Source organism: Amia ocellicauda, chromosome 18, assembly GCF_036373705.1.
Source record: "Amia ocellicauda isolate fAmiCal2 chromosome 18, fAmiCal2.hap1, whole genome shotgun sequence".
Taxonomy (NCBI): Eukaryota; Metazoa; Chordata; class Actinopteri; order Amiiformes; family Amiidae; genus Amia; species Amia ocellicauda.
The window spans coordinates 9,895,692-9,922,653 of record NC_089867.1 but is presented as its reverse complement, the minus strand read 5'-3'; the positions used below and the strand labels follow the sequence as shown (position 1 = coordinate 9,922,653).

At 37.9% G+C, this 26,962-nt stretch overlaps 3 protein-coding genes across 3 annotated transcripts; all 3 read right to left on the bottom strand.

Annotated features, from left to right (window-relative positions):
• Positions 1-1,259: 1,259 nt before the first annotated feature.
• Positions 1,260-9,473, bottom strand: tcaim (T cell activation inhibitor, mitochondrial). Its single transcript, XM_066690972.1, has 10 exons — positions 8,813-9,473; positions 7,354-7,489; positions 6,542-6,695; positions 6,093-6,348; positions 5,548-5,670; positions 3,475-3,572; positions 2,981-3,072; positions 2,370-2,602; positions 2,123-2,254; positions 1,260-1,946 (listed from the first exon to the last, which is right to left on the bottom strand). Exons 1-10 carry the CDS (start codon positions 8,845-8,847, stop codon positions 1,721-1,723), a joined length of 1,485 nt encoding a protein of 494 aa, XP_066547069.1. The 5' UTR covers positions 8,848-9,473; the 3' UTR covers positions 1,260-1,720.
• Positions 9,474-10,129: 656 nt separating this feature from the next.
• Positions 10,130-17,855, bottom strand: LOC136713584 (protein TOPAZ1). The gene is made up of 13 exons (XM_066690714.1): positions 17,712-17,855; positions 17,244-17,307; positions 16,787-16,938; positions 15,813-15,905; positions 15,499-15,614; positions 15,332-15,398; positions 14,980-15,151; positions 14,607-14,707; positions 14,090-14,255; positions 12,848-13,012; positions 12,210-12,413; positions 11,815-11,992; positions 10,130-11,542 (listed from the first exon to the last, which is right to left on the bottom strand). The coding sequence occupies exons 1-13, from the start codon at positions 17,799-17,801 to the stop codon at positions 11,350-11,352; spliced, it is 1,761 nt and encodes a 586-aa protein (XP_066546811.1). The 5' UTR covers positions 17,802-17,855; the 3' UTR covers positions 10,130-11,349.
• Positions 17,856-17,893: 38 nt separating this feature from the next.
• On the bottom strand, positions 17,894-26,374 carry LOC136714088 (uncharacterized). The gene is made up of 7 exons (XM_066691400.1): positions 25,009-26,374; positions 21,867-23,994; positions 21,275-21,339; positions 20,896-21,002; positions 20,369-20,421; positions 19,607-19,728; positions 17,894-18,024 (listed from the first exon to the last, which is right to left on the bottom strand). Exons 1-7 carry the CDS (start codon positions 26,327-26,329, stop codon positions 17,894-17,896), a joined length of 3,927 nt encoding a protein of 1,308 aa, XP_066547497.1. The 5' UTR covers positions 26,330-26,374.
• Between the last annotated feature and the right edge of the window lie 588 nt (positions 26,375-26,962).

The window sequence follows — 26,962 nt, the reverse complement described above, 5'->3', positions numbered from 1 at the left end:
GGATATATAATAAGCACTGAACAACCACTTTCCATATTCCAGTCAAATTAATGTGAGATCAGCAAAAACATCCCACAGTAAAGGATCCTGGGCAACTAGACACTTTTGTTTGTGTACAAACTGTTTCCTCATGATATGCCTGAAAACTCTAATTACCAGAACACAAATTGGTCAGAACATAGCTTTATTGATACAGCTTCCAAACATTTTGATTATTCTTTGATCGGTACGTTAAATTATGAGGTTATAAACAGTCACACAGTAAATAAGATTAGTAGGTCATGTACCCTATTATAATTCCTACGGAAAAACGATGCTTGGCTTGACCATTAGTTATTGGTCAAAACATCGGGATAATTGTTCTAAAACACACCTGATCCATCGATTGTATCTTGGTTCCAATACAAAGCTTGACTGATGCTCTCAACAAAGGTACCAAACAAGATAAACCCCTTCAGAGGGCTCTCCCACAGCTTTTAAACTCAGCAATGTTGTGACTGTTAAATATAACCTTTCATGTGTGTGTTGACATTATGTATAAGATTTCCTGTTTCTCAGGAAGTTTTTGAGACACTTTACACCTACCAGTTTCAATTTTAGTGCGCTGGTTCTAAATGCATAACAAAATGCAAGAGGAAGTCCCACAGTGAAATGAGCTGTCATTCATTTAAGGAAAAAGCAGTAACACCTTATACTGCTAACACACTGACAGTTATAAAAGACAGTAAATAAACAAAACGGGTATTACTTTCAGAGACATGCACACAGGATAGGATGACTTCACTCATATAGTGTCACTGATACTATTTATGAGGGATGGCCTATAAACGAAGAAGATTGAATATCACCCATTTATTTTTACATACAAGAGCACTCTATGGGTATGGGAACAGCTCCCCCTAGTGAGGTCTTAACGAGTGCTTTCAAATTTAAACTAAATTATTCATACATCGCAGAAGTTGATTTCTTCAAAAATTGTTATCAGTTTATGACACGCTGCTAAGCAAGGAGGATTGTTTATCCAAAGTAGCTTAAACGAAACAAAACTGGAAAGAATATAATTATCGTCCGGGAAATGGACAAGAAAACCAAGAGAACAAATCCACAAACACTGCACCAAACAGTAAAACCCACTCTGATCCTCGGATCCTGTGACTTTGTCTTTGGCATGAACAGTGCCTTCAATAATGTTGCACTAAAACCGAACACCTCTGAACACTCGCAGAATTTAGAATTCACGCAGATCTTAAGCAAATAGATCATATCACTGTTTTTATTACATATTGATTTCAAATTACATTTTCTACAAAAAACTGAAATATGGTCTGCCACTTGATTGTAAATACTGCATAAAATGTTCCATCTAAGAAGTAACATACATAACATTTATATTGAAGCTATAGAAACACCTAGCAGAATTGGCTGCCCCCAGTTAATAGTTAATAATACTTATTAACAGTTAATTATTAATAGTTAATATATCATTGTGCTGTACAAAAAACATATATACATATGTATAGTACGTATGCTTCTATGGTTTTCTTCTTAGATAGTATATAGATTTTTGTTTGCATATCTTATGAAGCTAAAACTTGTGGTCCTATACTTTTTTCTGCCTCTAATCATAAAATAATAAAGTGCTTTATAGTTTCCCCAGCTTCCTCCTTCCCTACTGTGAAGCTGTCCTACAATATGTCAGCCGCTGACCCAGTCGACCTCCTCAGCTCTTCCAGTCCCAGGGAATACAGAGGTCCCCATCCTGCAGGACAGAGTAGAAATGCGAGACACAGAGACGCATCCCCTGCACGTAGGGGCAGCGTTCCTCCATCAGCCTCCGGCAGCAGGGTATCATCTGCTTGCTGCTCACGCTGGGCTCCTTGTACAACCGTTTCAAGGACAGACTCTCCAAGCAGTACAGCACCAGGTCATTTTCCTCTGCTTCTAGCCTAGATTTAGAGAAAAAGAAACACACCATACAGATGTATTCAGGTCTTGCACATCTCTCGAGCTTGGCAACCTCTAGACACTGATTTGATCTGGGGCCAACACCACTGGACACCTAAAGGAATTCCATCTGCAATATGAAAATCTGCGAACCGCCAATTTCCCGGTGCAGACTCACTCGTCTCTTCTCTTCATCCTGCGCCGGGCCTCCGGTGCTTTGGTCTGAATGAACCACTGCAGGGTCGTGGGCTCGCAGGCCGAGGGGATGATGAAGTGGCCCAGCTCGTGCAGGCGGGGGCTGGAGCGGTCGCTGCAAAGGGAATGCGTGGAGGCTGCCATCAGTGAAGATCACACGCCAGCCGAGACTGCTCTATTATTCCGATTATAACATTTACTATTATTAAAATTTCTTAAAGAACTATTACTTCTCCAGGGTCATCTGTAGTCCCTGCAGGCTCCGGGGGTGGAAGGGGACCCAGCAGGACGAGAGCCTCTTCTGAAAGGCGCTCAAGGTATTGAAGTACTCCTCTATCGTTAGCAGGGGCTGCAGTCTCTCGATGTGGATCACCTGTATCCCCCCCAGGAGCTGGCTGATGCGATCCTTGAGCAACTCGCTCTGTGCCAGCAAGCTGCTGTAACTCGGCAGCCTCTCAAAGAGCTGGAGAAAAAAGTCTCTTAAAATGACATGCGCCTGAGTTAACTTAGTAGAAACATAATCCTACCTCTAATGAAAGTCTAATATCACTGGGGAATATAACCGTAACGGTAGCTCAGACCTACATGTAAACCTAGTCTTAATTTGCATGCAAAACATTAGCTAAAATAGTCCAATGATGACCTTAATGTTCCCACCCTGACCTGTAATATCTCATGAAACCTCACCATAATCCAAGCCCCTCCTTCAATGTAGTCCAAATCAACTGTACATCTAAACTGACCCCAGCTGTATGCGTGTGATAAGGGTTAGGTCTGATAGCAGTGTAAATTGCAGTTCAATTTCACAGTGTTGTGCTAAGGAAAAATCTGCAGTTCTTACTTTGGCCCACTGATGATGAACATCTGTTGTTCCCAACATCACATGACCAGCAGCATTCATTCCTGATTGGTCAGTGAATATTATTGTATGCCCTAGCAAATAAAGGAATAAGATACATTACAGTATCGGTATATATATATATATATATATATATATATATATATATATATATATATCTATATAACCTTTCCTAACATACACTGTAGTTTAGAGTTCAAATACTGTGTTCATAATTGAAATTACAGTAGGCCTTTCAGACATTTGTAGCTCCCTGCAAACTATCACTCAATCCTGCAAGGTAGAATACACATCCACATTCCATCCCCAACACTGGACCCAATCCTTAAATTCTCATGATTTTGTGAGCAGAAATGGTGATATTTTAACACACTTACAAAATAACAAGTGAACTAAGATGTCCGATGACAGTTCAACTGTAGAAAGTAGTTTACATGGCTTCACCATAAGGCAGGGGGTGACAGAGAAAATCATACCTTCAACATTGAGAAGTGATTCTGGGTTCTGCTGATGCAGACGGCTCAGACTGTGTAACTGGCTACACCGGTGAGCAATACCCCAGCTACGCTGCCACCTGCGGGGGAGAGAGGGAATAACCTGGTTACAAGAATGATTTTCTGCAGTATTACCCCGCATCTACACTTTCCTAGTGCATCTATTTTCCTCAAGAAATGAAAATAATATGCATGCAAAAAGAGGGCTTTGAATGGCCATCTGGTCTGATATTCACTTTCTTTCATTTGCATCTTTGAAATACTTTTACATTGTTACTTCACCATAGGTTTTATTTTACTTTACCCTAAGGCACAATTGAAAACTGTGCAAGATTATGCTGAAGCATCTATTTACATAAATAAATAAACCTTTGTTGAGACTCTTCTTGTCACTCTGCAGGTGAGGCTGTATTATTAGTATCCCACAGCTACTTTCCTAGCACAGACAAACAGAGTCCAATCTGTTATAATGTGTACCTGCCATTCTGTTCTTTGGTGAAGGCCTCTCAGCAGCCTTGCCAAGACAGCACTATAAACTGCTGGACACATTACTACCTGCAAAGAATGTTAAATAAGTCCTTCTAGATAACTTGAGATGCGTAGTACATTAAACCAACCAGTACAGCTGAGGGTAACAGTGAGTTCCCTGTTTCCTGAGGGAAAGGAGGTTTTCTGTTTTGATTTTTTGTGCTGGTATCCAAGGTGCTGAGGGTGAGACATCTTCAGTCTGTAAGTGTTGGGGTTGGTGGTCTGGTCACCAAAGCCCACCTGTTACAGTTTTCTTCAATAAACAATGCAATGAGAAGAGAAGGATGCAGGTCCTACACTTTGTGCACCATTGGTTTACAACCGATATATAACCTTTCACAACCACCATAGGATTCAATCACTTACAATGACTCAGCTGAAAGAGGACACCACATCAGATAATGTCAATATCTCAGCCGAAGGAGGTGCCTTGTATCAGGTGACCACATTCTTATCTCATAAAAAATACATGCACGCATTGAACACTTGCCTTAAAAAGAAACCTACACTCTGCATTTAGCTTCATTTAAATTATAGATTATGATCTTCACCACCAGTGAGAATTGTAGTGACAAATCCATTGCTTAAGATGCAAGTCTAGATGCAAGTCTCTTAAATACTGGGACTTGGAGAGCTTTAAATTGTACACAGGTTGTGATTAGGTTGCTGCAAAAAACATATATCTACAGCCATTCTCCATGTTTTACAGGACAGCAAACCAAAAATGATAGTAACCTAATTTGAATGAAGATCACTTTTAGAACACAATTATTATTTTTGACTGCATCTATTGCTTGGGCACGTTTACATTATTTCTCTTTTGATTTCCTTCTTGTACTTCATATGATACAGCTGTGATACTCCAGTCTTACGACATAATTGTAATACTTTTTCTGCAATGCAGCCAAGTATCTAGTTCAAAGTGTCAAGGGAATAAACTGAAACACAGACAAGCTAGTCCACTTTCTCTGGAGAACATATTTAAAAAGTGTTATTTTAATATAGTTGAACCTGTGACACCCAGTGTCTCAGTTATAATATACCCGTTAGTCAGACAACTTTCACTCGCCAAAGTAACACATTTTCCCTTTTACATTTTTCTGTGTTCCGTTACACTGTAACACTTTCCTGGCAAAATGCAGCTATCTATTATCCATTTCTAAATCAGTCAAGCGAAGCCCTTAACTGATCCAGCAAAATTAGACACCTACACAAATGAGTCAGAAGGCTGCTGTTCATTTCGCTCCTCCACAGTTACAATGTACCTCTAAATAAGCACAAGCAGACTAAATGAACTGAATAGAATAGGCGACACAATTACACAGATTCAGTTCTCTATTGGCAGGGTTGACTATTAAAAAGGTCACAATGTGTATTTGCTATTGTTACACTGGCACAATTATACTCTATATGATGCATTCATTATTTATTTGACTAACTATACCAGAGGACCACACCTAATATTTTCATAACAGGTAAACCCACGTGTGTGTATTCATGGTCTTAGTAACCAGACAAGGAGAATACCTTATGTCTGCAAGCCTCAGTTTGTGGCACAGCATTTTTTTCAATCTCTTCAGTTCAGCACGGTGGGGTAGGCTGTCCTTCTGCTTCTTTGTGGCACTGGCTTCATTACTGCTCAACCAGGAGCTATGAAACAAGCCAAGGAAGGTCAATAAGAGCGAGAACCTTGATTTTGCCAGCCTGGTTTTGAGCGAGTGCAGTGCATAGGTGAGTCTATAACTGCGTTCCACTTCTAAGTGCCTGCAAATAAATACAATTAACTAATAATTGACCTTAGATCTTATGATTTCTGCTTAGTGAGAGAAAAAAAAGGAAGCAAGCCAACCAAGAATGTGTAACACTGAAATACTAACCCTGGAGGTCAACAGATATCTGATTTGAATTTTAGCACATGCAACCATCCTCACTTGTATAATGTAGTGCTTCATTTTGAAAAGAGTATGCATCCTACGAAGTGTTAAGACTGAAAAAATCATAGCACACAAAACCACAAAATGATCCGCAGGTTAAATAATAAGACATGAATGACTCCAAAAACAACACAGTACCTCAGCGTATTTTCCACTCTCTTGGCCTTCTCAAGATCCTCCTCAGGGTCCCTGAATCCGGTGAACGAGTAATAAGTCTTGTCCCATCGGATGGGTCTGTAGAATGGCTCTCCGGCCACATGCGTCTGCTTGGGCGAGTCAACGCTGGCACTCAAGGCCTGCATGTGCTCTGTTGGTAAGCTGCAGGACGTGAGAACATCCAGTACCGTGCTTCGAATATCCCTCGACTGCAACGTGAAGCTGACGGCCCGAAACCCTGAAGAAGAAAACCCACCCAGCTAAAGGCACTAGGTCACATTCGTTTACTAAAAGAGGGAAGTAAAAATACAATTACTGTGTTTCTGGGTTAACAGTTTGCAAAGAAATGCAGTATTATTTGATTAAAGCAGACAGGAATGTGACTAAAGCAAGAGATTACTGTACACCAATGCAACAGCTCTTATACCTACCTGAAGGAAGAACTTCAGGTTTAACACCATGCTTTTCATTCACTGTTTCTCTGACGTAAAATGTAAGCTGGGTTGGTTTGAGGTGCCGTAAGTTTGGCTTCTGAAGGTTTTCTATATATCCATTCAGCCTCTTGAGCGAGTTTTCATTCACCTCCTGCAATGAAAGACAGGAGTCTTAAGACACAGGTATTGCATGACAATTGTCCGTAACAATGAAGTAATTAAATGCAGATATTTCTACTTAATTTTTGGAAACATATAGTTAAGTGCACTTTTAGTAACACTTTATTTAAGCCATTATTGACTTCCCATGAGTATTAGTATTCCCATGAGTCATGACACTTTGAAGTAGGAATTATTATATGTTATACACACAACCCACTCCAAACAATGCAAAAACAAAAATTAATATGAAATCAAAATTGAAAAGTCACCCTTTGGTGTGGCAAACTTAAATTAATTCAGTTAATGATCGTAACAAGCCACAAAATTAGTTGAATGGCCTGTCTGTGTGCAATAATAGTGGTCCTCATGGTTCCTTGATCAGATAATGAATTTCAAGCAAAGACACAACCATGAAGACCAAGGAGCTTTCAAAGCAATTCAGGTCAGCTCTGTGAGCACAGTCTACTCAATTATCAATAAATGGAAGGTGCATTGTACCACTAAAGACTAAAATATAATTTGTTGTCAGCTTAAACATTGTACATGCAATGTCAGTTCTATTAGTGTTTACCCAGACATCATGTTGACTTTTTCCACAAGGTCTTCAGACCACTAAACCAATGCAGCCCTGCTTTGTAAATGTTTACCCTTTCCCTTGGGTGCTGGCCAAAGAAATCTGGATGCACTGCAAAGTAGAAGGGTCGCAACGCATTGACTGCATCTGCCCCTGACAGCAATCGATTCTGGAAGACCTGCACAGCAATATGACTGTTTGAAGTGACCCTGCAAAAAGGAAACAACTGATCACAAGAATACAGAAACCAAAAGGACTGAGCATCAGCAAAAACACACACATATATATATATATATATATATATACATACATACAGTGGCTCTCAAAAGTATTCACTTCTCTGTCATTGCCTGGAAACCTCGGAAACATTTTGAGAGCCGCTGTATGTATGTACAGTATGTATGTATGTATGTATGTGTGTGTGTATATATAGACACACACAAACACTGCTATGCAAAAAACTTTGACATTGTGCATTTGTATATTCTGATGCATAAGGAAGTTTGTGTTAAATACAAATACACCTTTACAAAAGAGAACATCTTATTCAAATAACCAAATGCATACACAATATACTTTGATATAAACTAACAGGGAGATATGTCCTCCCTTTCCCTTCAAAACCACTTAAATATATTTTTAAATGAAATCTTGTGGAATGGTTTTCCAAATTTCCAACACTACCTGATGATATGCACCACCAAACTTGAACTGAATCTCCTGCATGCATAATTGTTGGCTTCAAGCAAAAGCTCTAGAAAGTTTCAGTTGTTTGTTGTCTCACATACTGTCCGAGATTAGATCCAATTAAACAAAATGTATGGACTTTGGACTCGTCTATCCAAAACACCTTTGACCATTGCGCCATAGTTCAAATCACTGAGCTTGTGCGTATTTTAGCCTTAAAGCCGTGTGCCCCGTTCTGAATAAAGGGTCTGACTGCAACACATCCTTCAAGTTCCGATTTTCAAGAGTGAACTTTGTACTGGTGATGGACGGACAACGACACCTGCCAGTTCTGCTGTCAGCTGGGCCTTTCAGTCCTGGGTTTGTCAATGACAGATGTTTCTCTTTGCTTGCCGATTATGCTTCTGGACAGCACACCTTGACAATTGAGTGGCTTTGAGTGAACAGTAGATGCTCAAAACATTGTTACTCCTGAATGAGTAAGTCTTTTCCACAACAGTATATATTTTATAAACACACACAAACCACCTGCATGAGAGAGGCATGTTTCCCAATATACATCTTTCATGCAGGTGGTTGGAAAACGTTTGTATCCAACTATGCACAATATATACCACTAATAGTAATCTACTCTAGACTAAAGTGTCAAAAGCATTCATTTGAAAATCGTTTAATTAGTTCAATCAATATAGGTACCTGTCAATCTAGTTTTTATACCACAGAAACACAAACTTGGACTGCCAATGTCAAAGATAGCAAATATTTGTGCAATCTAAATGTCCAACACCATCACTAATACTACACTTGATTTTGACTTATTAACTTATTGGACACAGATTAGATACCTTGCCACATGTCGCAAGAAGCAGGTCACAGACATCACACACAGCGTCTAAATCTGGACATCCACGGGTGTAGGGTTTCTTCTCAAAAAAGCAATCAAACAACAGTGGTCTTTGTTGTGCGCTCTCCTCAGCTGTTGCATTGTGGCCTAGAAATGGGAGTGGACAGTAAAAATAGCTGAACCCCTTGAAAGCCAACGAGATGGGTCTATACTGGACTGCACAAGTATACACACGACTGCACAAAATCACAGACCAATCATCATTACAGGAAGTGTGACATTACACTAGATGTGTTTGCGGAACGTCGAGATGTTTCTATGTGTTTGTTTGTGTCTACGGTCTAAACAAACACAACAACGGATTACACTGCAAGACATGCAGCAGCAAAACTGCGACGCAAATACCATCGGCTACTTCCAACGTAACCTACATAACCTGCCGAAAATAAACACGGCGACAGACCCGACTAGTCGCGCACCGACATCCGCTAAATCACAACACAACAGACCGGCCATCCGGGTAACACGAACCGATTCATGATTACAGTTCGGATTTCAAACACACACCTTTAGGGGCGCATTGTTAAAGAGCCCCCCTACGACAGCAAAGTAGAAACAAATGTGTTTGCGGACAAGTATATCAGACAAAAGCAATCACTTTCTCCTGTGATAACGTCTTGGGTTAAGCAGTTTAGAGCCATCTGTCGGTGAGCATCGAAATGACAATTTAGTATACAGTTCTGACATCTTGTCATAATTTGTGCACAACAGAGGCACACAATGTACTGTGTGGTGCTAGGTCCATCATATTTTTGTGTATATATATATATATATAAAATCACTAAAACCTGATGAACCTGAAAGAATACTGATGAGATTACAGGTTTTTAATCAACTTCATTTAGGAGGATTATCTTCAAAATCTAGGACTAAGTACTTACATCATAATACACAGGGAAGTTTAAAGCATTTCCCAGTAGGAAGGATGCCAGCAAGTACTAAAAGCAGATTACCCTGCCATGAAAATAATGCAATGCTGCAAGTTACAACCAATCAAGATATCTAATCACTGGTGTTCTGTTGGTTGTATACACTATACACTTGTATTTGTATAACCCAGTTTAACTACTAGAATATTTTAATCTATTCTTAAAAAATGTGTTACTAAATTCAATAAAATAAAATAAAATCTAGATACATAAATCCACTCCACTATTTTGTCCATTTGATTGACTTCATCCAATTTTCTTATTTTGACCACAGTGTTAAATAATGGACACCATGTCAAATAATTTGCACACAAAAAAAATCAGGACAGTTTATTTTCTTTACATGTACCTGTACATTGCAAAAACACATGCAACATCACTTTAAACAAATACCATTAAGACATCCGGAGTGTAGCTTTCTATGTTTTCATCTGAGGAAAAAAATAAAAATAAATGATGAAATCTCATACAGTACACCAAAATATTTAGTTCTTAAACAATACTGCATTAGTCATGCAACACTTGGAATGCATTACAGCATGTTCTTGCTATGGAAGTGTACAATCAATGTATAGTTTATATGCAATATTACAACTGCATAACTGTCAAGGTGAATGGCAAAGCATAAGCAAGGAATTGAAAGATTGTCAAGTTATAAAAATGATGGAAGTTATAAAATGTAACATTTGCATAAATCTCCACTGTGCATAAAATGTAGTTGCAGAAAAGTTTTCCAAATTACCAGACTCCACCCAAATGCAAGGACAAAATATATGGGACTACAAGATATTTACCAAGAAAAAATTAGGCTGAAGGAACCACATATTACAACCACATATATAGGCTCACTCAATCCTGCAAACCAGATTGCGCAAGATGTGACAAGTTCAAGTGAAAATACAGGCAAAAATATATCTAGCAGGGAAATAAAACACATTTGAAATCAAATATATATAAAGATGCCCTTTAATTCAAAGTAGTATATTAGGTTGCAAGACTTACATGGTAAATCTATTTTAATATTAAACCAAAACCAGAGTGCAGCAATAATATGCTGCTTTTCAGTACAACCATCTCACTTTAAGAACAATCTTCAGCTGGCACTATTAACTCTCTGCTTGACTTTGATATTTCCTACACAATCACATATGGGGAGAAAAAAAACAACACAAAAAAAACAAAGGGAATGGAATAAAAAAGGCTCAACTTTTTCTATACATTAAGCACCCAATAAAATTCCAACAGTAGAAAGACAGGATGTACATTATATCAAAAAAGTAAGCATTCTGAAACTGATAGGTGGGAGGAGGCTGATGACAGAATTGCTTAAACTTTTACACAAAAACAAAACTTTAAAGAGGCTCAAGCTTAAAGGCACTTGAGATACAATTAACATATACATGAAATAAAACAAATGCCAAGTATTTTCTGAATATATTTCTTGCACTCTTATGGTGGTATACATTAATGGAAATGTACATATATCTTACACACTTATTAAATTACAACATTTCTACAAATTATTCCTTCTTAACAAAAATAGACATTTTCAGGAACAGTACATGTTCTTATCCAGCCACTTCAGTGCGGACAAATGGTCCAGTGTGAACACCTGTTCTTTGGAGACGTTTACAGTAGCGTATTTAATCACCAGTTTCGGACTGGTAATCTGAGCAGCAGACAGGAGTCTGTTCACCGCTGCATGGTAGTCAGTTTCACTTATCAGTGCACGGTCTTCATTCCTGGGGAGGAAATCACATTGAATTCAACTTGACATCCAACACTTTCAATGCACATGTCATTTCCAGATACCTAGGAACCCTTTTGACTAGAAGTGAACATTTTCAATATACAATGAAGACTTGCATTACTGTGGGGAAAAACCTAGGTAAATCACATCTATTAAAATTAACTTCTAGTGCATTTCATTTTCACGATCTATGTTAAGAAACCTCGCTTGTATGAGCAGTCACTAAATTTTACACCACAAGTACAAATCCTCCTTTGCACAAACCTTTTCAGTACAATTTGAAGCGCGGAGGTGCTTGGATTCTTAATGTCATGCGCATTTGAAAAAATAAAGACTTCTAAGGCCAGCGTCATCTCAATCTCAGACAGGGAACAGGGGACAGAAAGGAGTCTGCAGTACATGTTTCCTTGAAAAGGAGGGTAACAGCCCAGGGAGAGAGCACCTGACAATGTAAGGAGCACAGATTAAATACAAGACAAATGTGTTCAGCTTGGTAAAATCTTTTTCCTGTGACCTATAACAACAGGTTTCAGAAACATCAAGTTAATTTAACAGTCCTCATGTCAGTCATGCTTTTACATCTGTATTTGTAGAGAAACTGTATAACTTTGCTCTAACTTTAACAGATACAAACAAAGCAAGACAAAGAAGCAACTTACATTTGTAGAGAGATCTGGCTTTGGGCCAAAGACATTGTTGTCCAAGTTTGTGGATTAACTTCCTGAGAAGGCAGAAATCCACAGAGATATTCTTTGAAACCATGAACTCCACAATACTGCAACACACTCTTAAATTCTGGTACTTAAAGCAGGACCATAAATGTCGGTTGAAAATGTCATCATATCTGGTAACATCAAAACTGCCTGAAATTGAAGAGAGAAACAGTTAAGAGCAGCGTCTCCAAATCACTCTTACTTCATAAAATGTTAAGTTTACATCCCTTTTCGTAAAAGGACAGACACTAAATTGGTTCAAAATAAACTATTTGCTTTTCTTCACTCTTAGATGTCTAACCTTATTGGATGTATGCAAACACTTCACCCACTTTTTTGGGCCATTAGGAAAATATACCTGTTAACTTCATAAGATGGTAAATATGAATTTGGCCTAGATCGAGTCTCCAATTATATCTTTAAACTGATCCAAAACCTGCCTTGCCATTCTACTCATGAACTGATCAAACATAGATGCCTTTTGTTTGAGATGACAGACTGGATAGCAACGATGAGTGTTCATGAGCAATGTGATGTGAAACTGGCTCTGGAAGGGCAGTAAAAATACTCCTATAGGTACTTACAGTGGACATCGTGTAGCCCAGGCAGCTTCGTCAGAACTTCGAGAGTTTCCACATACATGTTCTTCTGAGATGTTTGTTCAGCGATTTTACACAGCAAATTATGGCGATTCACAACGTCAATGCTCTCACAAGGCCACATTGGAGAGCTGATCATCCACTCAGTATCTGAATCATTAATAATGAAACGTCATGCATTTCAGTTACACACACTTACAGTTATCAACAGCCATCAGAGTTGAAACAAAGTCACCAAAACTGGGACATGAGTCGAGTCAATGATGTGCCAAACTCGAGTCGAGTCACTGAATCAAGTCATTAGTTCCGACTACTTAATCTGATTATTACAGGAAAACATCTATCTATACATACAAATATCTGTGCTCAATTGTGTTGGATGTACAGTAATGAATACTACCAAAATTAAACACTCACAAGTGACACTACCCTATAATTATTTCAGACACTACATGAAAGGAAATTTGGTGGGATTTTATTTCATATATATTTACACACATACACTGTTCAATGTTAATATTTTTTAGAGTGTGGCTCTCCATATTGTTGAACATACAGTTTAACACTACCTTCACCGATGTCTTCTCCCCACCTACATATTAGGTTGCTTTCTGGTACCACAGAGTTCTGCAGATCTGTGCAAATCTGCACAGAATCGTACCATTTAAACCATGAAATCACAGTATCTGGGGAGATTCTGCGCAATACGCTTACTGACATTATGATCATAGAGCTGTGCTATAGGCTGGAAAAGCATTTCCTTAGCCACGGTCTTGCCAATCACTGCAGACGCCTGTTTTGATTATGTGACAAGATGACTGTGTGTTAGTTTTAATTCAGTCAGATGGAGACTTTTGGATTTTGACTAAAGTCACATATTTTGGGCACTGACTCGAGTCGAGCATTTTCTTGCAGAGACTCGACTCGAGTAATTTGGTATCTAGGTCATTTGGTCATCACTGACGAGTCATTACAATTCTGACAGACATGCATATTCTCAAAGACCATTTCTAAAGGGGTTTCAAGTACATACCAAGAGATACAAAAATTGCACAGGCCAACCTTTTACTTCTTTTAAATCTGGGAATTTGAGAGAGGGGAGAAAAAAAAAAAAACTCCCTCTCCCACCAACAGGGTATTTACAGTCAACTCCAAAGAAATACAAAATAAATCATAAAATCAATAAGAAAAACAAAACAAAGTATATTAAAATATGTAAAGTACTACCTTTCAATATGTTCATTGCTTTCTCTACACTTCCACTTTTGAGGAAGATTTCTGTAGCAGTATTCACAATTTGGCATCTGGAGGCATGGCATTCATTCCCAAAGAGTCCTTTAAGTGTAGAGAAGTTGATCTTCATCCCAGTCAAGGCATCCAATAACTTACGCCCCTGTAAAACAGTTCATTACTAAACACCTGGGAAACTGTTAAAATACAGCATCTAAACAAATTCAGAAAAGCAATAGGCAGTATGAGTCACAGGCTAGATCAGGCATGGGAAAAATGGATAATGAAAAGTTTCTTTTTAACGCGAAATTATACTAAGTACATTGATAAAACTGCTTTAATCGGCCAAATATGAGAGAGGAAACTGCAAAAAAGCAAACAAGTGCAGTGTGTCAAGGAACAACTGCACCAGACAATTAACCAATCAAAAACAGTGAAATGATAATTTGCAATACATTCCTTTACCCATATTGCTCAAGATGGGTGCTAAAGTCACAAAGTCTATGCATCATACCTTTGCCCACTGCTGTGTTTTGTAGTATCCAAACATCACCGAAATTCCAATCCTTCCAAGTAAACTTTTATCCAACCCATTTATATGGTTTTCTTGGGAAACTAAAAATAAATAGATCTCAAAACATTATTTCCAAATACTGTCACTTTGTCACACCATTCCTGCAATCTGATTTCAAATAAATACTAATCCAAAAAAAGCTGCCAAAAAAAATTTAAGGACTGTTCGCAGCCAACATCCCGCCCACTTTAGTACAGAGGAGACCTGGTAAATAGTTTGCAGATACATCTTAAAATAAATTGCAATTCCAAATTAAAACTGTAAGAGAGAATTTTAAATTATTAAATACAGAAAAATAAGAAAACCCACATACCCGTTTCTATAAATTTACAGAAAGGAACCGACGGGGTGCTGTGGATGTCTTTCAGAAGCACGGATGCAATGCAAGCGCAGAACCGGTTTAGACTGTCAAGACTGCCATTGGAGAGACACATACTGTTGAACATTGCTCCAATCTTTGCCCAGTCTTCCTGCTCTTTATAATGCTGAAGACAGGGATATTAAAGAACGGACCAGATTTTAACCAAATCATAAAAACTAAGTTATGAAACTTTAAATAAGAAACATCTTTGCAGTTTAACATGAGAAGTCTCCATGTCCAAAAATCTAAAACTGAATGTCTCTTCACTTTGCTGCCCACTGTATTAAATTCACTGACAATTTACCTCTATTTCAGCAACTGCCGTGTCTAGATCAAACTGTCCTGTTTTCCATGCTTCTCTCCTTACTGTTCTGCAAGTAATGCATATAATAATGACATTTAAGACCATATGAAAGACAAAAGGTTGATTCAATTATAAACTGACAAAAAAAATCTATATAAAAGGCTGACCTTGATTTCATAGCCAGAAAGAGTTCTAGCTCCTGTTTTGATACTTGAAGACGATTCAGCTGATGTTGCATATAGTCAAAGTTTTCCACAGTGAATTCTAGGCCTGCTTCTACACACTGCAGAAAAACAAAACATAATAAAATATGTTACAAATAGAACATAAGAAAAAGTTTTACTTTAAACCTTTAACTGCTGAAAAATATAAAAAATGTCACATGAATTATACTACAACACTAATTCTGGAGGTCAGGGATGATGCATGATTAATAATAATAAAAAGGTAAGCTTACATTTGAAAATCATTTAATACAAACCTTTGAAGTTACATCTAGAAGAGATAAAACTGCCTCCTTCAGGCCGAGTGCTGTCACTTTTTTAAATGCTTTGAGAAGGACATCAGGTGGTGGCTGTTGAAGTACAAACAAATTGTACTGCATTAATTGTATGTATATTTTTATTGGGCGGAAGAACACAACCAACTGAAGTAGAGCACATAGGATAAGTTGTAAACTCAAACGTTTCCTGCAATCACAAATCAAAGCTTACAATCACTTTACTGCGGTGCTGGGGAAATTCAATTAAGAGATGAAGACTAGTAAGGAAATAAGGGTTAAAATTGTAAAAAAGTACATATTTATTGTCCAGTTAACTTCTGGAATTTGTGAATGTATGTTGTATTAAACCTGCTTTAACAATTAATTTTGTATTATGTACGCCACCACAACGGATTTGAAAGTGTTTGAAAGGCAAAACGCCCCAAGAACAAGCAGGAACTAAAGACAGCTGCAGTGCAGGCCTGGCAGAGCATCAGGGAAGAAACCCAGCCTCTGCTGATGTCTATGGGTTCCAGACTTCAGGCAGTCATTGACTGCAAAGGATTTGCAACCAAGTATTGAAACTCACAATTTAATTCATGATTATGTTAGTTTGTCCAAATACTTCTGAGCCCTTAAAATTGGGGGGAACACATATAAAAATGGGTGTAATTCCTACACCGTTCACCCAATTTGGATGTAACCTACCCTCAAATTAAAGATGAAAGTCTACACTTAAAGCACTTAATTGTTTCCTTTCAAATCCAATGTGGTGGCGTACAGAGCCAAAATGACGACAATTGTGTAACTGTCCAAATATTTATGGACCTAACTGTATATACATACACAAAACCAGTGGCTTTGAAATTCTGTTCCTTAAGAAATAAAGCATATAATTGAGGCACTTGGGTAAAAACACATTTACAAAGACCACAGAAAATACTTATAAACATTCAGTACTTTTAATACCTTACCAAAGTTTTGTACATTGCTGTGATTCGAAGCACAGCAAATAAATCTCTCAAATGACCTCTCTTCAACAGTGTTGACAGAAGGGAATGCAGGATTTGACATTTGAAATAAATTCCAGGTCGGGAGCTTTGGTAGTAATTTGTAAACACTGCAGCTGAGATGGAATAGAACAGAAAGATTTAAAATAAATGTGAGAAGAGCCAATTCATTTAAAAGCGATTTTTAAGAACAAAAGTGTCTCCTAAAACAGATGTAAAAAATACTTCAAATCAAATTAAGCAAATACAATTAATAACAAATTAAATTGGTTCTTACATAATTCCTTTTCTTCTACCTCTCAAAAATTGGTTCCCAGTGAAGTAAAATGATTACCAAAATGACATAAAAGTTCATTTTAATAGCTTAAAAGAAAAACCACTGACGTTACTGGTGCCTATTATTTCTGGGATATTACTCTACCTGCACGTTGCAAATAAGATGGATTCAAAATCTTCATGAACTGCTGAACAACTTCCATGCAATACTGAAAATGAGAAATATTACAGAATAATCCAGTGATCACTATGAATTAGCATAGTAACACCTACTGTTTAGTGTGCATTAGGCTAGGAAGTATGCTTTTAACATCCTTTTGATTACACATTTACTTTGTATGCTCTTCACATAAATATTAATATTAAATTTCACATTTAGTGGCTGGACGCAATGCAAGAAGAACAGATCAAAGAAGCTATCAAATGGATCCCAAGAGAGAAAAAAAAAAAAAAAAGACCTAGAATACAACCACATAAAAGATGGGAAGATTAAACTTTGCAGGCATGACATGGAAAGGGGAAGCTACAAATCGAAGATAGACCCCTGCCATCCTACGAAAGCTGTGTATCGGAAGACTATTGCAGTATTCAGGTTTAAAAATTTTGCTCCCACCTTTTCATCTCCACTTATGGGTACATGCAAAAAGCGACATGCTGGCCGGGTACAGACAAGGAGGGGACTGAAGTAAAACCTGCAGTACATCTGTTGGTGTTCAATGCGCTCTACAGGTTTGCTGCACTATAAAAGAAAAAACAATCGATATAAAGATTCGAACCGGATTGAAAATATAAATATTATATGAAATCCTTTTGCACAGCCGGTGAATAAAGTCTGAACGAACTTACTAAACCAAGTCTCCTTGTAATACTCCAGGGCTTGCCTTGTTGCGAGGAATCTTCAGTCTGTTTACTACCAGTCTTGCAATCTGAGCAGAAAATCAGAAAAATACTTCAACAGTTCAATACAAATTGCTAGCTTGATTAATTTCAGGTAAATAAAATATTTAGCTTAAACCTATCAAAAGTTCTCCATATTTAAACATACTTAACAAGAAAACCTTTGTATTGTTTGTGCTGCTTTAATCAACCTCAAATGCATTTCAAATTACTAGACTCTCTCTCACATACTGTCAATTTCACAGCTGAAACTATTTTCTAGTGATTGCGAGAAAAAGAACACAGTACTGAAAGAGAATAACCAAGACATTTAACACTAGAAATGCCGAGCCGGTCAATTTGACTGATTTGGTTATTAAAATTTGAATTACTCTGTGTTCCTAAATACACTGCGCATACCCATTCGTGATTTTTCCTATAGATATGTATTAAACATGCCTACAGCATTTTAGCTGGATAAACACGAAAATAAGTTATAAACACACTTACCTAGAATAGCCAAAATTGGGTTATTTTGACCAGTCATTTAAATACATAATAACTAAAATACAATGCACAATCCTGCCTGCCCTTTACGATAGAGTCAGTCTGGCGCTGAAGTGGCGATCTCTACCTGTCACAGTCTCTCATATGTGTGAAAAAACACACTCATTGTACAGCATTACAGGTGTTTTCTTACAGCTGTATTCAGATTGAGTTGATACAGTGATTACCCGCAAATAAACATGGATTGGAAACGGAGACTGAAGAGAGCTCGTTTTGGACATGCCGTGTATATGAATACGACTGATTCAGGGGTATCAGTGATACTGGGAATGGCAGATCATTCGTGGGTTTGTGTCAGTGTTGTGAACACATTGCGAGTGAAACACCAGGTCCAAATGGCACCGAGTGCTTTTGCTCTACTGATCAATACGCAATTGCTACTGCATGTAGTACAGGGTGCAATAGCGCAGCACATCACCCGTGAAATAATGATTTACGGATATTATCAGTGTGTCAGTGTATCAAAATGCAGTGTGAGGTACGAGCTCATGCAGGGAAAGTGGAGAAATGAGAAACATGGACTGTCCCAAGCTGTCAGGTATGCAGGCTAAATATATACTACATTGCTTCTTGAAATACAAAGCTATAGTGAATAAAAGCAGTGTATGTTGAAAACAAAGATAACAGTGTTGAAAATGTTTACTTTAGTGTACAATTATGTTTTGATAAATGCAAGTTATTTTTGAACTATAAAATATTGCTTTTGAGCATTATTCCAATATTTACATTTACACTTATTTCATTCTCTTATTATATGCCATTTTTGAGCTTTTTGCTTGTTGTAGGCTATATAGTTATTCATGTTTTGACTGCAGTGTGTGTGTGTTTAGAAAAAAAGTGTGTTATTTATAGCAATAATATTAATGTTTTATGATCATATTTCAATTTAAATATTACCTTTGTACTAAAACTTCTGAGTCTTATATGATAGTTTGCCTTTGATTACCATATCACAGCTTTTAAAGAGCTATCGGTTACAATGACCAGCTTTGGCGCTTGTAGGTATTTTGAAATGCCGGCGCTTCTAGTGTTAAATAACTAAATTATTTATTAGGGTTCTCTTACCATTATCCCTGGATTCTATGTAGGGATTTGCAGAACCTGTTGAAAATGTGGACTCGGTGGGAAGGGTTGCTTGGAATCCTTGACCAAAACTTGCCCCAGCCTCGCCTAAGCGACTACCTTCTCTGAAAAGCAAAAGCATTCCCTAGTATTTCATTTATGCAATAAGGATTAGTCAAGGCAGTGTCAGTTAGAAGCTTCAATAATAATAAAATAAAAAAAGTTATAAATTACAAGTTCATATTTTTTCAGCATCATTTTGAACACCCAGTTAGATTATTTAGTAGTAGCAGTATTTAAGGATATAAGCACATAAGCTGCACTTAACCAGGATACTTGTGGAAATGTATAGGAAAGGTTATACTTTAAGGTACAAAAGGATGGGGGAAATAAAACCAAAACATTAAATTCCATGATCTTTAGAAATGCATTTAATTTATTTTTTCCCCCAATTAATTTCTAAAATAAAGTATAGTGCTGTGAAATCTATTGAGGGCAAACACATTTGGATGTTATATATTTCTTCAGTTAGCCAGTGTAACAGTGCTATAAGACTGTGTGTGTGTGTGTGTGTGTGTGTGTGTGTGTGTGTGTGTGTGTGTGTGTGTGTGTGTGTGTGTGTGTACATATACATATAAGGGCTCCTTCTCACTCCCAAGTTTTTCTTTGTACAACACAAAATATAGGTTTCAAACTATGTGGAATAATTCGGTGTTTGATCAGTGATCAAAATTATAAATAAATAACCTGGGAATAAATATTCACCTTGTTCTAAGAAGACATTTGTTTTCTTCTCCTGATGTGTGTTCTGCCAAGCCCTATAAAGAACAAATAAAAAGCAATCAGTCTGCATTCAATTGCTATGAAAAGCATCCCATTATGGAATCATTAGTTCACTGCTTACACAACAAATATTAAAGAATAGTTATGCATGCAGATACAGCACAATTCCGGTTTGTGCATTTGACAGAAGTATCTTTTTTTCTGATTTAGATTAATTCTGATTCATCAAGTGACATAGCACAGATTAAACTCAATTTGAACACCAGAAGTCCTTTAAAGAAGAATTCTGGTGACTGCAAGGCAGCAACATATACAATACTAATCTTTAAGTGTTATTAATCACAGCTTCCTATTCCAACTGTGAATATATATCAAGTGTCACTTAAAGGTGGGACATTGATATCTGAGACAAGTCCACTGGGGAAAAAATAAGTTTAATTCCATAATTGAATACATAAAGCATTTCTAAATATTTACCTTAAAAGTGTATTAACTACAGGCTGACCTACCTTTCGATTCAAAGAACCACCATCAACATGGAAGCTAGCATCTACAGGGTTGTCAGTATTGACAGACATACTGTTGTCATTACAGGTTGTCATTCCATCACATTCATCTGAAATGTACAAAGAAAAATTGACTCTTATGGATCTGATCTACTGCAATGTTTTGCAAGATATGTTGCACTTAAGACATGTATTGTTTAATATTTATACAAACACAAAAACAAAAAGATGCAAGAAAGGAATTGTTTAATATCAACTATCACATTTTTTATTTATTTTTTCCCCAAAGCAACATCTATAAAGTTTAAAAGCTTCAACCTCAACAGCATACAGCATCTTTTTCAAATGATGGTATGGTTAAGTTAGCTTCTAGAAGTCATACCTTTAGTATGGGGTGTTGTACATCTCTGAATACAGTTCCTCAGGTCTCCAAGTCTAGCATCACACCTTATGTTAAAATACATACAACTTTTATGGTTTTGTGGTTTAAATTCATGTTATAAAACTGTTCAAAGTACCTTTTTATTTTTGTAATTACAAAGTTAGGATAAAGATTAAGATACAACAGCATAGAAAATCTATATGAAATAAATCAATTTAAATAATATAAATTAATATAATTTGGGAGTGTTACACTTCATGAAACATTCATTGGCAAATGAAAGACTACATAAGGGACTACAGTTTGCTTCTAAAAGACCTGGATCTTTAATTCTAATAAATATGAACTACTTTACCCCCTTGCTTTGGGTCCATTCTTTCTAGATAGTGTTCCTGTTGGTATAATTTTGTTGCATACTCCCTCGATGCTTTAGCGCTTAATTAAGTAAGAATGAAGTAGACCTAAAGCTTAGATGTGACAAATTTTAGATATAACTCTCCCTCCTATGCTGACAAAGTTCTGGGACCACAGCTTGGCAAAGGATTGTGAACATATTTAGAACAACCCGTAGAAAAAGAAAAACAAAACTTACCTTACGCTGCCATCTAATGAAATCTTACAATTAGACACGGTCCTTGAAGTTTTTACAGGACTGTGCCCACACTTCTTCAGCCTTTTCGTGGTGCAGCTGGGTTTTCCTACTGACTCGGTGACTTCTCCAAGGTTCCCAAACAAATCGGGGTCATCCTGGATCACATCGAGAACGATGGCATCCTGTTCGTATGCCTTGACCACATCCATGACATCACCAGATGCCTCTCCGTCGCTGGTGCTTGACGCGTGATGCAAAACCCTTTGATTGCTACTTGAGCAACCATCCTCTATTTCACACATGATCTCAGCAGTGAAGTCAGCAGCAAACGCTGCCAAGCCATCGTCGTCTTCAGAAGAGGAGCTACTTACATCAGCACTAGATGCATCCTGACAAGATGAAAGGTATTCAGTGAAAGTCAAAGATGTCCTTGGTATTTTCACCTGCTGGCTTGCACTAGGCAGTTTCTCCGGATGACAGGGTGAAACAGGATTAAAAGATTTTGTTTCCACTGTGCACAGTTCAGAAGTCTCAGGTTCAATAGTAAGAGAGCGCTTCACTGGACAGGTGTTTGTGTCACCTTCTTCCAGCTCTGCAGAACTGCATCTCTTTAAAGACATCCTGTGTGGTTGTGTTTCCGAAAAGCTCTTGCCATCTTCGCAAGCTGATAAATGTGCCTTTTCACCAAGGCCACAACCCTGTAGGATCCTCTCTTTTTTGACTTTGTCAGGACTATTGACTATTGCAAGGCTGCAAATCGTGGGCACGCCCTCTTGCTTTACAGGTGTAACCAACAAAGACCCTGAATCTTGCACAACACTCTCCTCTGTCGTTTGGGGTTGCATGTCTGAATCGGATGCATTGGAAGAACTTGAATCTTCTGTGAAAACTTCTTCTTTGCATTCTATACTAGGATGCAAGGAATTTTCAGTTTCACTGGATCCATTTAGTATTGGTGAGCTGACTGACAAATTGAGATTTTCAGTTTTCTTACCTGATAACTCACTGTCTTCAGAAGGCAACACCTGTGTGCATGTCAAATGGCAATCTACTTCAGAAGACTCACATTTAACAAAGGGCCACGGAAGATAGGCACGTGCACACGAAATGGAAGTGTGTATTACATATGGTGTAGTTCTCTGGCAACTATATGATTGCTGTCTGTTAAAGGCACCTCCCGTGTCTGCAGGCTTGGTGTCAACTGTACAATTCTCAGTTGAAGCAGTGTTCTGCGCAGCATGAAGATTCCCCAAAATGCTCATTTCTAGGTCTCCTTTGCTTTTGACTCCATCATCTGTGACGCAGCTCTGCAAATTCTCTGCTAAATTCGACAAAGCATCTTTCACTTGTATCTCACGAAGAAGAGACAAGGTTTCTATCTTAAAGGCTGTCAGTACAGGTGCAGGGGTTGCAGTCTCTAATGTGCCACTTGATTTCTCTAAATCTTTTTCATCATTTATACCAAGAGGACCAATTGGCTTTATGGTTCTTCCACAGGACAAATTTGTTTTTTTTACATTTTGTTTCTCACAGACAGCAACTCCAGTATCACTCTGGGTCGGTATGTCATAGGTTTTAAAGCGACTTTCTGAAAGAACCCCATTTACCATTTCTGGTATTTCCTGTGTTCTTGTACGTGGGACAAGGGAGTTTTTTTTCAGGGCATTGCTATACACAGAGCATGGGGTAGATTGAGCCTCAGTTTTTAAGCATATTAAATCCCTGCCTTCTATTTTGAAACACTTAATGTTTTTTGTTTTCAGTTCAACGGGCAAAACACACTTATAACTAGTGACATCAATAGGGATGTTAGACCCTTTGACTATATCACACAGCTTTAGGATGGGATATTTTTCTATCCCAAAGGCTTTGCTCTGTGATGATTTCTTGATTTCTTCTTGAGGGGTCACAACTGACTTCTGCTTAATCTTCAAGCCTTTCGATTCAGCTTTGATTTTCAGAGAAGGCCCTCTCCCTGGTGTATTAATCCTAGGAGTCACATATTTTGGTACACTGCAAGTCCTACAACAGGGGCTTTTGATCAGTCTTTTGTCATGCAACTCTCCCGAGGATGGTATCTTGGCCTGATGCTTTGGCTTAGTGACAGAAGATGCAGCGTTTCCTATTCCTAGAATTGAAAAATAAAAAGTCAACATTAATTTCTAGCAGGTACATTCCCACAGCCAGTTATTTTAAGTAAATGCAGGAAAGCTGAAAAAATACCCTCTATTCTCTTTGTATGAACTGTATATTGATTTTAATTGATTTTAAATTGTTAAATTTGAGTTCTCTTTTCTGGATCTCTTGTTATGTACTCAGTCTATGAATTTAATGGCCTTCTTCAGCTTAACTTTCTCAATTTCTATGAAAAGCTATAGTAATTACCTAAGCGGATAGAATAAGAATATAATAAAACATAATAAACATAAGTTGGAATGCAGAAGTGTTTATGTATTAAAACTTTACTTTTTCCATATATGCAACATACAAGCATATTAACATATCTAGCTAGAAATATGAAGAATACTTACTGGTAATGTTAATTATGTAAAGCCTACATTTTGAAGAATACGCCAATCACATATCTTGAAGGACATTTGCATTTAAATGCATTTATTTACAATTTCCTTATGGGGAGTACAAACTCCACTAAGGCAAATTCAAAAGAATAAGATTTGATTGCTATAAAATTAATTATGTCATTCAAGCTTCATTCCTGAATTTTTTAGCCTTTCAATCATTTCCGCCCAAATAAACGTAAGGGGGGGGCAGACTTATTTGTCACTTTCATATTTGTAACGCGTGGCTGAATGGCAATTTAAGGGTTAGTTTATCCCTGCTGAAACTGTTCCAACACTTAACCCTTTCCAAATTACCTTTGACATAAAGCAGATGGCTAACTTCCTTTCTCATCATACCAAATTAACAAACTTATACAGGGTTCTTCACTGGCCCATGTACATCAGAGCCCCTTTCTGCCCCAGACTGCATTAGCAATATTTCTTGAAGTAAGGTAGCAATATAGTGCTCATGATGGAAAGGTCAGTTGGTCTACAACTTGTTTAGTGTTGTTAAATACATACAAAATAAAACAACAACCATCACAAATATCCAAGTCTGAAATACTGAAAAAAAATCTTACTTGAAGTCCTGAGTGTCATTGTAAAAGTCCTTTTTTCAGCAGCAAAACTTTCATTCCTGGTGTGCAACATACATGGGGAAGACTGTGTGTGGCGTTTCTGATCTTGCCCTAGTAATTTCCTGATTTCTGATCGCATTTGCTGCCCTCTCTTTCTAGACACCCTACCCTGGACCTCAGACGTGCTAACCCCCACGATTTGTCTCTTTCCACCTTTAACACTGCTCTCTTTTCCAGATGGGGACGATTCAACAAACATGGCGTTACACTTCTGCCGATCCAGGAAGACAGAAAAATCGTGCAGCCTCTCCTCCTGGTCCAGATGTGCAGCGGCAGGGCTGGGCACTTTCTTGCGCTGTCTTGATACAACAGTTAACCTCGTTCTTCTACGTTTCTTTTTTCTCGTCACCTCGCTGACATTTACCGAGTCTGTCCCCCCAGCACTGTTGACGAGGGGCTTGTCTTCGATTACTGGAAGGACCTCGTCGTTCTGACCATTGTGCACTACATCGGATTCACTTTTCAGATTTTGCTGAATCTCTTTTGGGGGGCTTTCTCCCTCTGAGTCTTCCTTAACAGGCTCTAAACTACTTGGTGAAAAAGTACCTTTTTTTATACCCGTCCTTTTTTCCCAGGGAACCCCATTTAAAGAGACTTGTCCAGATCTCGTCATTGCACGCCTGCACGACACGGCTTCCTGTACTAACTCACTAACCTCGACTCTGGCATGACATAAGTCCCCCCCATGCGGCTGGTCCTGTAAATCAGTATCTGTATTTATTGGCAATGGAGTACCTTTGCAGTATTCCTCAGCTTGAGTCGATACATCTTTAGCTGCTGCTGCTTCTGCGGGATGGGAATCCGGTTTGGACTCTACACTGGCATCATTTTTTCGCAGCAAACCACAACTCGCTCCATTGTTACTTTTCCCGGAGTCTAGGGGTTCCCACTGCACCGAACACGCAGAGGCACCTTGATCTTTTGAATGATCACAGCTAGAACAGAGAACACTCTTCGACTCGGAACCCCCAGTACCTTTCAATTCGACACACGCAGAGGCACCTTGATCTTCGGAATGGTCACAGCTAGAATCTAGAACGTTCTTTAATCCAGAACCCCCAGCATTTTTAATTCTGTCACACGCACCGTCTCGGGTTCCCAAAGGGGCATATAATCCATTCAGGTTATCCGAGCTTTTCGCATCTAGCACCGTTGGAATGATCACACTAGCAGGCGACCTCCTCCTTTTCTTTAAAGGTGCTTCATCTAGCTTTCTCGGTAGAGTTCTGTTTAACTTTATTCTACCAGATGCCGAAGGAAGCATGTCTCAAGTTAACAATACCAACTAATGTTTTAACCCATAAAAATGGTAAACAATAGGTTTACATTCTACTTTGATAACATTTTCACGAATATATATATATATACATAGAGAGATATTTAGTTTTTGTAAATGCATTTCACATAATAACCAAACATGTCGCTCACTGCCAAAATGCCACGGCTTAAAAAAACATTTTTTTTCGGGGGAGGGAAGAACCGCGTCTGCACAATCACAATTAGGTGGACATCAAATAAAGAAGGACAACTATAACCATGACCGCTTTCAACACAGATATTCCTGTTCCACGTCTCAAATACAACCACTAACAATGTCGTATATAGGAAGGAAATGGCATATTGTATCATATAAAACAATGAAAAAAAAAAAATATATATAGTATATTAACGTTCCCAAACTAAAAACATTTTGAATCTGCCTTCGCGTAAAAAACACAATCCAAAATGAATTCTGACTACAAAAAAACAACAACTTTGGCAACTACCTTAGTTAAACTGTAAATTAACTACATATACTTTTATAGCTCAGGAGCGCCCATACATATTATTTCAAAATAGACAACTATATCCAAACGTTAGTATTGCAAGTATGTCAAAACCAACCCTTTAGGCTTGT

Bases quoted from the DNA above. Each gene is read 5' to 3' on its own strand.
- tcaim (XM_066690972.1), bottom strand. From the start codon at position 8,847: ATGTCTGTGACCTGCTTCTTGCGACATGTGGCAAG. The intron at 6,349-6,541 runs GTAGGTATAAGA...TTTCTTCTTCAG, and splicing joins ACCTGAAGTTCTTCCTTCAG to GGTTTCGGGCCGTCAGCTTC. The intron at 1,947-2,122 runs GTGAGTCTGCAC...CTCTAAATCTAG, and splicing joins AGGATGAAGAGAAGAGACGA to GCTAGAAGCAGAGGAAAATG.
- LOC136713584 (XM_066690714.1), bottom strand. From the start codon at position 17,801: ATGTACTGCAGGTTTTACTTCAGTCCCCTCCTTGTCTGTACCCGGCCA. The intron at 15,906-16,786 runs GTAAGGTATTAA...GTACTTCAACAG, and splicing joins CAGCAATGTACAAAACTTTG to CCACCACCTGATGTCCTTCT. The intron at 14,256-14,606 runs GTATGATGCATA...ACTGTTTTACAG, and splicing joins AAACACAGCAGTGGGCAAAG to GGGCGTAAGTTATTGGATGC.
- LOC136714088 (XM_066691400.1), bottom strand. From the start codon at position 26,329: ATGCTTCCTTCGGCATCTGGTAGAATAAAGTTAAACAGAACTCTACCG. The intron at 20,422-20,895 runs GTAGGTCAGCCT...TGTTCTTTATAG, and splicing joins GTGGTTCTTTGAATCGAAAG to GGCTTGGCAGAACACACATC. The intron at 18,025-19,606 runs GTAAGAGAACCC...TTTTCTGCTCAG, and splicing joins CATAGAATCCAGGGATAATG to ATTGCAAGACTGGTAGTAAA.